The sequence below is a fragment of the Mastacembelus armatus genome, chromosome 24 (genome assembly GCF_900324485.2).
Source record: "Mastacembelus armatus chromosome 24, fMasArm1.2, whole genome shotgun sequence".
NCBI classification, from domain to species: domain Eukaryota; kingdom Metazoa; phylum Chordata; class Actinopteri; order Synbranchiformes; family Mastacembelidae; genus Mastacembelus; species Mastacembelus armatus.
The window spans coordinates 1,061,015-1,075,504 of NC_046656.1; the positions used below are offsets into that span (position 1 = coordinate 1,061,015).

Here is a 14,490-nt window from a genome sequence, read left to right on the forward strand (position 1 = left end):
ATCTGATATTTGATATCTGATAGGGTAAGGGAGCTCAGTGCACCGATGGTCCTCGGGCAGTCTAGGCCTATAGCAGCATAACTAAGGGATGGTTCAGGGTTGCCTGAAGCCAGCCCTAACTATACGCTTTGTCAAAGAGGAAGGTTTTAAGTCTAGCCTTAAAAGTACAGAGAGTGTCTGCCTCCTGAACCCAGGCTGGGAGCTGGTTCCACAGGAGAGGAGCTTGATAACTAAAGGCTCTGCCTCCCAGTCTGCTTTTGGAAACTCTGGGAACCACAAGTAGACCTGCACTCTGAGAGCGAAGTGGTCTATTGGGATAATATGGTACTATGAGGTCTTTAATTGAGTTACTGTTGCCTTTCTATTATCTCGAACCATTCTCCTCTAATCTCTGACATTAACAAGGTCCACACAACTACCCCTCACTGGGTATTTTCTCTTTTTCAGGCCATTTTCTGTATATCTTAGAGATCATCTGGTTCAGCTGTCATTTTCTCTCTTTTGCTTTGGAATAAAAAAATCACTGCTTTGGAATAAAAATCACAGTTTGTTTGGTAGATAAGCCTTTGTCATGGAATTGATTTATTTTCTGATTTGTCTGGTACCTGTCCAAGATGTACCCCTGCCTTTCACTCAAAGAGAGCTGGGATCCCAGCAGATCCCTGTGACCCTGGTTAGGAATAGGGGGGTATAGGTGATGGATGGATTTGTCTGGTTGCACAGAAGAAAAAAAATCTAAAAAAGTGCACGTTTCATTTTGCCCTTACAGCTATTTTGGCTGCAAGATTTACTGTAAGGCTAATACGGAAACAAATTAGAACCAAACAGTGTCATATAATAAATTCATTGACGAACATAATATCATTATAGAAATTTATTTGCTGTACAAGTAACTGCTCATTTGGATGTGACAAACAGGATCACCTGATTAATCAAATTACTAATCTCCACAGAGCTTAGACTCCTAAAACTGAGTTTATTTAGGAGGTTAACAGCACAGTTCCAAGGCAATATTGCTTATTAAAACATGTAACAACAAAATATTAAAACATGCAAGTCTGATATACACTTCAGTATCCAGCATGAAATTACATAAGGAGAGATGCATGACATCCACATGAATATATAATGTGAACATGTGCATAAACCTTTGGTCTTATAGTTTAAAGTCAAAGCTATTTTTGCTTGTATGTATGTATGTCTACATATGTATGTATGTTTGTATGTAGACAAGTGAAACAAGCCTTCAGTTTTATTAAAACCATAAATTTCAAGTTTTGGGGCAAGTAAAAGGCATACAGTACTAAAAATAAATAAATTTTTTATCGAAATTGTTTTAGCAATCAATTGCTTATTTGCAGATTCAGCAGAGAAATCTTAAATTCTCCATAAAGAAGAGCATAGGTGTGCAGTTGAATATGTGTCTGACTGAGACATTTCGCATTACCGTCATTTGATCCAATGTCAGTATATAAACATGATTAGTATAGCTCTTTGTATATTTCTTCAGTCAGTGATAAATTCAGCTCTGAAAAAGCAGAAAGATGCCAGTTCTCACTGGGAGACAGAACTGTCATTCATATGCTAAGCACAGTGGTTTGAGATGCTTTTTCTCAATTCCTCAATGTCTCTCCTCAACTGTCCAACCTGGAGCAGTTTGAACTTCATTTCTTCCATCACTCTGCAGTCACTGTCCTCTGCTGGAACACTCAATGCTGGTCAGACAGCAAAGAACAAAAGGTTGTCATTAGGTGTAGGATAATATACAATGAGCCAGACTGTTAAATAAATCCAGCAACAGTGAATCAAGCTGCTAACATTAAGATACCTTAAGTAACAGCTGAGACTTGTACTTTTTACAACTTAAGCCATGTTTGCCTGTAGTAACCAAGCATTAAAATATTTTACTACAAGACAAGTGTTGTGTGATTTAGGGTGTGGAAGGATCGGAGCAGGGAAGTGCAGACAACACACTTTATTTTAGGATACATCAGGCTCAGGTACAGCTGATATCACTCTCAGCACTTAGGACACTAAAAAAGTCTTCTTGACAACTCCGCCACTTGGCGTGGAAACCAAACACAAAACACAACCCCTCACTAATGCAGGTACAAACATTATTAACATTCATCCTCCAAAAAGGAACAAAAGACACAGGGAAGTATTTATGCACTAGAAACAAAAGACTGAGAACACAGGTGAAATCAATCAGGAAAATTAAATGTAAAAAGCTAAAACAGGCTAGGGTGGAAAAACGATAAGTAAAACAAGAGTCCATACAGGAAATCAAATCACCGGACCATAACACCTGGTTAGTTTTTCAGAAGACAATAGTAGATACATAAATTAGCAAAATAAACCAGTTTGGTGGCAAATCTCCATAGGTGTGCATACATATTCAGAATTTGAAGTGCCTTCTCAATAAGGGACATTCATAGGGAAATAAATGCATTCACTTTCTTGTCAAGAGTGTGATAAAAATATCAATATCACTCTGTGTTAACTCCAGAGCTGGAATCATTAGGATAGTTTAACATAGTAAACATACAGTATCTATCAGGCTCAGAAATCCACCAATCAATCAGTATCTCTACCTCTGTGGCTCTTCATTTGATCAATTGTAAACATATACATTTAAAAACAGCAACTTGTTGTTTCAGGGGAAATTATGTGTGGGAAATATTTCTTGACAAACAGCAGTCATAAGCAGTGACAGTCACAAGTCTCAGCATCACTTCTATTCAGTGTCAGAAGTCCTGGATGGACAGGTAAAGTGTTTGTGTACCACACATGTACCACATATTGAAATCAACATCCTTATCTAACTCTTAGCATAAAATCATATGGCATCAAAGATAAGCCAGTCTGCCAAATCGATTTGATAAAACCAGAAATATAAAAATTCAGTGTAAAATTAGAGTTAGTACCATTAGTACTGCTGTACTCTGCTCTTCAAATAGAACCATGATTGTTTTACAGTCGGCAGCACCAGTAAATTCAGTAAAAAATAAAAATTCCACATTTAGATGTATAGTGTGTTCTTTAAGCCACTACCACAATTTGAATATTAAGAATGTATGTGAGTTCACCCTAATTAGCAATAAGCAGGTATAGATATTGAATAAATGAATGAATGTATGTGAGTATATGTGTGTTTTCCACATACATTTCAGGCCCAGAAGCAGAGACAAGTTGGGTTCTTTCCCTTCAGCTCTCTCAGCCAGGATGCTGCAGAGAGCCTGGAGATCTGGTAGGCACAAGGACATCTCTTTCAGCAGCTGGCCCAGTTCTGGGCTACACGGAGGATGGACCAACCGACCTTCATCCGCGTCCTGCAGCTTCTCAGTGGGAAACTAGGGCACACATTAATTTCCAGTAGCACACTATTGATCTCATGTGGCAGATAACCTTGCCTTTAAAGATACACCAATTTAACCTTATCTGTGCAGATATTATTACATTTAACTGGTCAGATGCCGGTGCTATTTTCATCTAAGCATTTTATTTGCCAAAAGTAATCACAACTGGGTGGCTGAAATGTGCAGAAAAAACAAAAATTAAGCAAATCTTTTAGTTTGTTCATTATCTTGTCATTATGTTATTTGTATACCACCAAACCACAATACAATCATCTCAAGGCACTTTACAAAAAACAAAAAGCCATCTAATCCTTTATGAGCAAGCACTTGGCCTTCTTTAATGGAAGAAGCCTTTAGGAGAACTCAGCTCAGTTTAGTCTACCGCAGTCAAGGTGTATAGCAGCATAACTAATGGATGGTTCAGGGTTACCTGAAGCCAGCCCTAACTATATGCTTTGTCAAAAAGGAAGGTTTTAAGTCTAGCCTTAAAAGTACAGAGAGTGTCTGCCTCCTGAACCCAGGCTGGGAGCTGGTTTCACAGAAGAGGAGCGTGATAGCTAAAGACTCTGCCTCCCATTCTAATTTTAGAAACTCTGGGAACCACAAGTAAGGATGATATGGTAGTCCTTTAAGGTATGAAGGAGCTTGATCATGAAGGGATGTGAGAAGAAGGATTTTAAATTCTATTTGGGATTTTACAGGGAGCTGATGAAGAGAAGCTAATATAGGAGAAATATGATCTCTCTTGCTAGTTCCTGTCAGGACTCTGGCTGCAACATTTTGGATTAACTGGAGGCTTTTTATGGAGATACTGGCACATACTGATAGTAATGAGTTACAGTAATCTAGCCTTGATGTAACAAATGCATGGACTAGTTTTCTGCATCATTTTGAGAAAGGATGTTCCTAATTTTGGCAATGTTGCGCAGGTGAAAGAAGGCAGTTCTAGAGATTTGTTTTATGAGTGATTAAAGAAAACTACAAGTCACCCAGACCTTTTTGTGCCTTCTAATAACATTGCCTAAGGGAATTATGTATAAGGTGAAGAGAATCGGCCCTAGCACAGAACCTCGTGGAACTCCTTGACTAACTTTTGAGACACTATGGATCTTCTTATATACATCTTATTATAGAAACTGGAGCATGTGATTGGGATTAATGAAACAGCTATCAGACAGCTTTATAATTTATTCATAAATTGTTGTTTATTGTTGTTCTGATGGAGGTTTCTTCTGTTAAAGGGAGTTTTTTCCTCTCCACTGTCACCACGTCTTGCTAATAAGAGATTTGTTGGGTTTTGTTTTTGTTTGCCTTGAGTTGACTGTATTGTGATTTGGTGCTTTACAAATAAAATAAAAGTAAATTGAATTGAACTAAAAATGCAAGAACTCTGCCAACATTAAGACAATATAGATTACATTGGCAAGCTTTATGGACCTTTATCATAATAGAAACACTAATAAACATGCTGTTACGATTATGAAGCAGTCATTATGCTTGGGCTCACAAATTAATTTGTTTAGGTTTAGCAACAAAGACTACTTGGTTATGTTTAGAAAAAGATTGTGGTTTGAGTTTAAAATCCTTTTTTTGCTAATCCAAAAAAAAAAAAGAAAAAGATCTGACTCTGTGATACAATCCCCATGTGAAAATGTGATTCGCAGGACAGACAAAAACAGAAAAGCATTTAACGAACACTCCCAACACTAATACCTGTGGGAAGACATGGGTGACCAGTCTCTTTTCCTGATAGAACTTTTGTTGGCGAGAAGGGCATGTTTGCTTTTGCAGTCTTGTATTGGTGGTCTAATAAAGACCAAAATGCACAGGTCTTATTCCCTGAAATACGGGGTCACAATTAGCCAAAACTATACTGAAGTAAAATAACTCCTTTGTAATAACAAGTACTGTGGAAGTACAATAATAGCTACTTGAGTGAAAGAAAAAGTATCTACAGGAAACCAGCTGTGAATAATGTGTAAAGGAAAAAAATACAGCTATACCGTCTTGGTAAAGAGGAGAATATATACTTGTGTTCATACCAATGTCACCTCTTAATGTCTTGTCACAATGTCTCTCTCCCCAGTTTGTGCTCTCTCCCTCTCTCTCTGTACCTTCTGCAGGTGTCCCCAGTCCTGGAGCTGTATATTGCTGATGTGCAGTTACTGGCCCTACCAACCTGCAGTGTCTATTTGTTGTTTATTGTTGCTGTTCTTTTCTCTCTCCTCTATCCACTCACCCCAACCGGTCGAGGCAGATGGCCGCCCAAACTGAGCCCGGTTCTGCTGGAGGTTTTTTTTCTTCCGTTAAAGGGAGTTTTTTCCTCTCCACTGTCGCCAAGTGCTTGCTCATTTGTTGGGTTTTTTTGTTTTTGTAAAGTGCCTTGAGATGATTTGTATTGTGATTTGGTGCTATACAAATAAATTGAATTGAATTGAATTGGATCTTGAGTAGATAATTGGTTAAAGCCCCAGTAATTGAGTGGTTTCGGGGGACCCACTAATGAATGCACACTGCCCACCTTTCGTTAGTTTCTTTTAGGCATTACCCCTGTAAAACTACAATGGTTTATTTATTTTACATGGTTCTTTGTTTAGGTTTGTTCTTCTGTGGGAAGAAACCCACAGAAGCAGTGCTGATTTTTGCTTTAAGGAAATTGGTTAATATTTGTATGTTATTGTTATGACCCTAGGGGTCATTATGTGTGTGTGGTTGTGTGTTATTGGCCCTCCCCATTACGTGTGTATGTGTGTGGGTGTGACGGAGGATGGAGTGGGCGTGGACGTAGGAAGCCCGTGGATTGGACTTCCGGGATTGGTCCAACACTTCCCGGAAGGACTATAAGAAGCCCACGGACTGCTGTTCAGGAGAGCTATTCTCCCACCTTGGCCATTCCCAGCTATTTGATAAAGACTTCGATTTCGTAATTAATTAGTTAGAGATTATGTTTTTGTTTCGATTTTGTAGGTTTTGTATTGATAGTATTTTCGTTATTTAGATTAGAAGTACTTAGAGATTTAGGCTACGTTTGTGTTTTGTTTTCTCCTGTTTGTTTTAGGAGTTTCCAGGCTAGCGACCTGTGATTTTGTGTTGTTTCTTTTGTTTGAGATCGTAGGGCTATTGTAGCGTTTCTGTTATTGATTTTCGTTTGTTTGATATCGTAGGGCTCACGGAGCGTTTTTGTTTGAGTAGGGCTAAATTAGCGTTTTGTTTGTGTTGTACATTCTGTATTGTATTCTGTGTTCAAACAGAATAAATATTCTTGTTAATTGTAGTTCGTCCAGTTCGTGTTTGTTGAGAGTGGAAGAGGTTTGGAGGAAAACTCCACAATCGTGTTACGCTCCGGCAACCCCTAGGCTGGGGGGTAACAGTTATGTTATTAAATGTTTATATTTTTTAAACAATTTAAATGTTGGAGGGATTGCTTGCAGTGACAAATTAACAGGGAATTATCACTTGATTCTACAGTTTTCTGCTGTACAAAGCTTTGTAGCATATTTCAGCTCATTGATCTGGTTTTCAGTCCTGCAAAATGTAAATGTGTCTAAACTCATACAGATTTGTTTTAGTGCACTACAACCTAGAAGTAAAATGGGTGTAGTACATTGTACATGGGAGTTTCATTTACATGAATGAAATGGTACAACAGTTGACCTGTGTGTGCTTTTGGGTCGCATGTGGTCAACAAAATTTAAATTATATTCCTGTTTAGGATCAAGAACAGAACAGGAGCCTAATTCTCTGATTGTGTGGATTGTTTATTATCCTACCAGTAGTTGTAACGTCAGTCTGTCAATCTGCTCTTTCTGATGCTCAATCAGCTGGTGGGGACAAGAGATAACATGTTAATGGGATTTGTTTACTTTGTGTACGTGTGCATATATCTGTGTGTGTGTGTGTGTGTGTGTGTGTACTTATATTTCTACTGTTGTGAGGATGATTTTGAGCACAATTCTATTCGAGTAAAGACATTTTGGGCAGTCCTCACTTTTTTTAGACTCCTGTTTACAGGGTTAATATTTGGTTTTACGGCTAAGGCTGGAATTAGGTGTAGGTTAATGAGTTAGGGTTAGGGTAAGGACTGAGGTTAGGCATTTAGTTTTGATGGGTAAGGTTGAGGTCAAGCTCTAGAGATTGCATTATGTTAATGTGTGTCCTCACAAAGACCGAAATATAAGTATTGTGTACCCAGCTGCTGTGGTCTTGCTGATCCAGAAGTTGAGTGTTTTCTACCTCAAGCTGTTTCAGGTCTTGCATAGGCAACCTCACCCCATCATCCAAACACTGCTGCACCTTTTGCTGCAGGCTTTAACAGGATAAGATAAAGAGAGAGAAAGAGGCTTCAAATGGCAGAACAAAATATATGCAATATAATTAATGACTACTATACAATATAATTAATTAATTAATAGACATTTTTCCATTCTGGGTGCTGTGAAAATATGACCATGTGAGATACAATGTTTCAAACTGAGGAAAAAGCTTATTTCTTGATTTTATGACTCTACTTCATTAATGTATACCTTCCCACAAACATAGTTGGTGAATCTTTTGCTAATTAACCAAACAAACAGCTTTACATATTGTACACTGGCTGCCCAGCAGTCAAATAAGCATGAATAAGACAAGAGGAAGATGTCCTTTGTGTTCATCCTGAATATACCTTAACAACAAATGTTTATCAGGGCAGGTATTAGTTAATTATATACCTGTGTACAGATCCGATCAACTCCTGCTCTCTCTTGGCCTGCATCTCTATCTTGATGTCTTTCTCCTTCATGAGCGCACATCCATCCTCTAGATTCTTCTGTAACCAAGAAATTTTTTTTTCCAGATCCTTGGCTTTCTGTTGTTTTTCCTTATGCTGAGCAAAACACAGATATACACAAAAAACACTTTGAGAGAGTGATGGCTGCAGAAACTGTTAATTAAAGACAAAGAAAAGTGCTCAACCCAATTTACACCATCTGGAACTAGATTGCTCCAAAAATTATCACCATCATCTGTCATGAGGTGGCCGGACTCTCTCTCTCTTTCCCTCTCTCTCTCCTGTTTTCCCCCTCTTGTTCTTTTTCCCTTTTTTTTGTTCCTCCTGTCTGTCTATTACTGTTCTAATGATTCACAGGTGCGCAAAGCGAGATGGCACGCCCCACTATTCATCCCACACAATATAAGCTCTGGATTTCCTCAGTCAGATCGCCAGTTTGTCCGTCTACCTATATGGTAGTATTGTACCTTTGGCTTCCTACAAATTTAGTTCTGCAAACTAATTGTAGACAATCCTCTTTTTTCAGGTCGCCAGCCTTGCCGCGCCACCTGTGCCCTTTCTCGGACGTTCGCCTACGCTCTTCGCTCGAGGCCATTTCGGAGACGCCACCGCGTTCCTTCTCCACGGTCCAGAGCACCTTCTTCGCTGCAGGAATCTTTAGCGTTGCCCGCCTACCCTTCAGCTCAATTCAAATAAACTATGTGTTACTTGGTATCTGCGTGTGGGTCCTCAGTTTTCAGACGCACACATTGCATAACATCATCACTCCATTAAGAAACACACAATTTATGTCAATACTAAACATTTCAGACTGATGCTTTTCTTGATCATGCCCAACAACAACACATTTACACACAGGTGTCTCCATGTCTGAAACTATGAGCATTTTTACAGTCCATAAATCTCAAATCATTAGGTGCATCTTCCTGGATACAGAACACCTGCCATAATGATGCCTAACTGAATACCAAATACAATATTTTTACACTGCGTTTTGCCTTACTTAATGTAAAATATATTTCATAGACATTAAATTACAGAAGAAGAAGAAGTACTTTATTAATCCCCAAGGGGAAATTCAGTTGTTACAGCAGTTATTAAATTTGAGATTATTTAAATTATATTGATTAATAGTAATTCATAAAGTAATTAATAAAGTAATAAAGTAATTAACTATCTATTTGGGGGGGTTTGTGTGTGTGTGTGTGTGTATGTGTGTGTGCGTACATGCGTGTGTGTGTGTGTACATGCGTGTGTGTGTGTGTGTTATTGTTTATATTGAGGAACTATAGAGTCTTATGGCCGTGGACACAAAAGACTTCCTGAATCTTTCAGTCTTGGCTTTAGGGGGAATTAGTCTGTGGCTGAATGTACTTCCCATTCGCCACAGTTCCTCATGAAGTGGGTGGGCAGGATTGTTATGGAGTTTATTTTGTCCACCATCCTCCTCTCTGCCACAGCCTCCAGACTGTCCAGTTCCAGTCCAACAACAGATTTTGCCTTCCTGATCAACTTATTTAGTCTGTTGGCCTCACCAGCCTTGATGCCACCTCCCCAGCACACAACTGCAAAGAACAGTGCACTCGCTACTACAGACTGACAGAACATCGTCAGTGCCTTGTTGCACACACCAAAAGAACAGAGTCTCCTGAGGAAGAACAGTCTGCTCTGTCCTTTCTTGAAGAGTGCATCTGTATTGTTTGACCAGTCCAGTTTGTTGTTAATGTGGGCTCCAAGGTATTTGTAGGAGTCCACAATCTCTACTTCGTCTCCAAGGATGGAGACAGGGACTGGGGTCTTCCTGTTCCTCCTAAAGTCCACCACCAGTTCTCTGGTTTTCTTGATATTGAGCTTTAGACAGTTGTTGTTACACCAATCAACAAAGCGTTTTATCAAGCGTCTGTATTCCTCATCGTTATTATTGTTGATGCATCCAATGATTGAAGAGTCATCAGAGAACTTTTGGAGGTGACAGGTTCCTGAGTTGTAGCGGAAGTCTGAGGTGTAGAGTGTAAACAGGAATGGTGCTAGTACAGTTCCTTGAGGTGCACCGGTGCTGCTCATCACCACATCAGATATGCAGCCATCTAAGCGAAAAAACTGTGGCCGCCCAGTGAGGTAGTCTTTGATCCACTCCACCATATCTGCGGGAACTTCCATATCCTGCATCTTTGCACTTAGCAGGTGGGGCTGAATTGTGCTGAAAGCACTTGAAAAGTCAAAAAACATGACTCACAGTGTTGCCCTGCCTCTCCAGATGGGAGTATGCTCTGTGCATTAAGAAGATGATGGCATCTTCCACTCCGATGTGTTCTTGATATGCAAACTGCAGGGGGTCCAGAAATTCAGGTGTTGCAGGACCAGTCTCTCAAACACTTTCATGACATGTGATGTTAGCGCCACTGGTCTGAAGTCACTAAGGGTACTGGGACGGGTTCTTTTTGGTAATGGGACAATACAGGAGGTTTTCCATAACTTAGGTACCTTTTTGAGCCTCAGAGAGAGATTGAAGAGTTTCTGAAAAACCTCTTCAAGCTGTCCAGCACACACCTTAAGTACTCTGGGACTGATCTCATCTGGTCCTTTTGCTTTGTTGGCCTTTAGTTTCGCTAGTTCCTTCCTCACCTGTTCTGTGTCAAAGGCTGGGCCTGTGTATTGTGTTGATGAGGAGTCAGATGATGAGGGCAGGGGAGGAGTTATTGGAGGTGAGGTATACTTCAATGTTGTATGGCTGCTGATAGAGGAGATAGTATCAGTGACAATGGGGAGGCAGCATTGGCAGAGATGTTGGGTGGGGTGATGTTAAGAGACCCCAAGGCATCCGCTAAGGTGGTGTAGGGAGGAGGGATGGTGTGTGAGGACAATGGATCAGAGTAAGAAGCAGAGGTGGTGTCAAATCTATTAAAGAACAGGTTAAGTTCATTAGCAAACTTTGAGTCTCCTTCCACAGCAGTGTGCAACTTCTTATAACCAGTCATTATTTTCATCCCATTCCACACCTCTTTGATATTGTTCTGTCTCAACTTGTGCTCTACTCTGTGTCTATAGAGCTGCTTTGCCTCCCTCAGCTTCCTCTTGAGTTCCTCCTGTGCGGCTTGGAGTTCCTCCTTGTCTCTTGCCATGAATGCCCCTTCTTCTTATTAAGGAGGCCTTTAATGTCCTTATTTATCCATGGCTTATTATTGGGGAAACAACGAACTTTTTTGGATGGAACAATATTGTCCTCACAGAAGTGGATGTAATCTGTGATGCAGTGAGAGATGCCTTCGATGTCCTCACCATGAGCGCCCATGAAAAGGTCCCAGTTTGTAACCCTTGTATGTTGGTACTAAATATATTAAGTTGTGGTCTGATCCACCAAGTGGGGGTAGGGCTAAAGAGCTGTATGCCTCCTTCACATTGGCATAAGAGATCAAGAATCTTATTTTCTCGTGTTGCACAGTCCACATACTGTTTGAAGTTGGTCAGAGTTCCCAAAATACTGACATGGTTAAAATCCCCATTAATTAGTATAAGGGCACTGGGGTGTTTTGTTTGGAGACCAGTGACAACTGTGTGGATGATGTCACATGCACTCTGTGCTGCAGCTGATGGAGGAATGTAAACAGTCACAACAATGGCATGTGAAAACTCACGGGGCAGGTAGTATGGCCTCAGTCCAACCACCAACAGCTCAATGTCTGGAGTACAGATGCAGTCTTTCACTGTTACATGTCCAGGGTTGCACCATTTGGAGTTCACAAAAACTGCGAGACCACCTCCTCTTTTCTTGCCGGTCTGTTTGCCTCTGTCCGCTCGCACTAGCGAGAACCCAGGCAGTTCAAGCAAGCTGTCCGGTATATTTTCATTCAGCCAGGTCTCGATGAAGCAAAGCAAGCTACACTCTCTGTACTCTCACTGGCTGCTAGCTAAAGCTGTAAGTTCATCCACTTTGATGCAGAGTAACCTCACATTCCCCATAATAATTTTTGGGAGAAATGGTTTAAATCTCCTACGTTTTTCTCGATGCTTCACTCCTGCTCTGCAGCCCCTCCTGCGCCGCCTCAGGTCTTGGGGGATTTCAGGTTTTATACCAAGAAGCAGACTTGTTCCCTTGAGAGCTAACAGTTGCTCCTTTGTACAGATGCCGTTGCCACAGAAACGTAAATTTTCTGATGCAGTTTCCATAATCTCCATATGTCTTTCCACAGGAATTCGAAAAACCCAACTCATCCACTTTCATCCGTTATCAGAGAGAAAGCATAGATCTTGATTTGACTTGGATTAACAGATGATAATTCTAGAAGTAGTGTAGGGCCCCTACATATGATTGTACCTCTCACAGTAATACTTGTAGGATGCAAAAACAAATAGCCTCTAATCATGAAATTGCATACAGGGAAAATTGCCACTGGGTCTCTTAGCTATAGTTGTGTTGAAGTCAGAAGCATATCCAATCTAACCACATAATCTGTAAAGCTAGATGCTCTTTTGTAATAAAATCTAGATAAAGTTCTAAAAGATTTACCTATTGTAGGATCAGATGCCAATATACAGTTACAGTTATACAGTTATACCACAGTATGTTGAAGGTGGTGCCTTTGTGCCAGAAGTGCAGTGCTTTTAATCCTGCACCAGGCTAAAAAACAAAACAAAACAAGATGTAGTTCTCCACCAGGTGTCGCAAAACCTATTAGCCTTTTTGTGAATGTGCAAATATACAGGCACTGCTACAGATAAATATTTATAATCTGTTACACTGGGTTTCATGTATCCAGTCAAAGATCTATTAAACATGGAGCACAACACCATAAATTTGTCATGGGGCGGCTGTATGTCTCATTTCCCTTTTTTCCCTTTTGTCTCTTTTCCCATTTCCCTTTCTGGGTTTGTCTTCATCAGCTTAATTGGAGAGACAGCAGGCTCAATTTGTGGCAGCGGCAGCAAGTTGTGGCATCTGCAGTGGCTTTTCCAGGTGCCACTGCAGATGCTAGAAGTGCCACTACATATGCCACGGAATTTTAAGAGGTGCCACTGCATTTTGGGAGGTGCCACGGCAGATGCCATGGCATTTTAAGAGGTGCCACAACATATACCACGGCATTTAAAGAGGTGTCACTGCATTTTAGAAGGTGCCACTGCAGATGCCCGAAGTGCCACTACATCTGCCATGGCATTTTAACAGCCTCAGCATTGCATTTAATTCTATATTAGATTCAATTGGTTTCATTCAAAACGTTAATAAACCCACCCACTGTTTTAATCACACCCTTGATCTTGTTCTGACCTATGGCATCGAAATTGAACATCTAATAATTTCCCCCCCAAATCCTGTTCTGTCAGATCATTCTTTAATAACTTTCGAATTTAAAATGATGGATCATGCAGCGTCTGGAAGAAAATTCCACTACAGCAGATGTTTATCCGACAACGCTGTTAATAAATTTAAGAAAATGATTCCATCTTTATTTGCATCTATGCCAAGTATAAACATAGTGGAGGGCAGCTGCCTTAATCCTACTCCCTACCAAATTGATCATGTTGTTGACAGCGCTGTAACCTCACTGCGTGAAACGCTTGATTCTGTAGCCCCTCTGAAAAAGAAGTTAGTGATTCAGAGAAGACTAGCCCCATGGTATAATTTACATGTTCGTACCTTAAAGCAGGCATCACGAAGGCTGGAAAGGAAGTGGCGTTCCACAAACTTAGAGGAAATTTTTCTAGCCTGGAAAAACAGTCTACTAACATATAAAAAAGCTCTCCGTAAAGCCAGAACTTCATACTATTCATCACTAATAGAGGAAAATAAGAACAATCCCAGGTTTCTTTTCAGCACTGTAGCCAGGCTGACAAAAAGTCACAGCTCCGTTGAGCCCAGTGTTCCCTTAGCTCTCAGCAGTGATGAATTTATGAGTTTCTTTACAAATAAAATCACAACTATGAGAGATAAAATTCATCAGATGCTTCCTATACCTGCAATAAATGAATCTTTTACTACAGTAGCTCTTGAATCATCTGTAGGACCTCAGTTATGTTTAGACTGCTTCTCTCCTATAGATCTCTCTGAATTTACATCAGTAGTTGCTTCATCGAAATCATCAACGTGTCTCTTGGACCCCATCCCGACTAGACTGCTTAAAGGCACCCTGCCATTAATGAACTCATCTTTATTGGACTTGGTAAATTTATCTCTAGTATCAGGCTACGTACCACAGGCCTTTAAGACTGCAGTAATCAAACCTTTACTCAAAAAGCCTAGTCTTGATCCAGGTGTCTTGGCTAATTATAGACCAATATCCAACCTGCCATTTATTTCTAAAATCCTAGAAAAAGCTGTTGCTAAGCAGCTATCAGACCACTTACACAGGAATGAACTATTTGAAG

General features: G+C 40.2%; 1 protein-coding gene across 2 annotated transcripts in view; it reads right to left on the bottom strand.

Moving 5' to 3' along the window:
- Positions 1 to 231: 231 nt before the first annotated feature.
- The window catches only part of cep85l (centrosomal protein 85L), a 50,704-nt gene continuing 36,445 nt past the window's right edge, over positions 232 to 14,490 (bottom strand). Inside the window, exons 7-11 of one of the 2 annotated variants that reach the window (XM_026318550.1) lie at positions 8,069 to 8,223; positions 7,548 to 7,665; positions 7,130 to 7,180; positions 3,167 to 3,353; positions 232 to 1,715 (exon numbers count right to left, since the gene is read on the bottom strand). In XM_026318550.1, coding sequence (XP_026174335.1) covers positions 1,585 to 1,715; positions 3,167 to 3,353; positions 7,130 to 7,180; positions 7,548 to 7,665; positions 8,069 to 8,223 — 642 coding nt within the window. In that variant the 3' untranslated portion in view covers positions 232 to 1,584. The remainder of the gene's footprint in view (positions 1,716 to 3,166; positions 3,354 to 7,129; positions 7,181 to 7,547; positions 7,666 to 8,068; positions 8,224 to 14,490) is intronic. The other variant, XM_026318551.1, reaches the window with a different exon arrangement.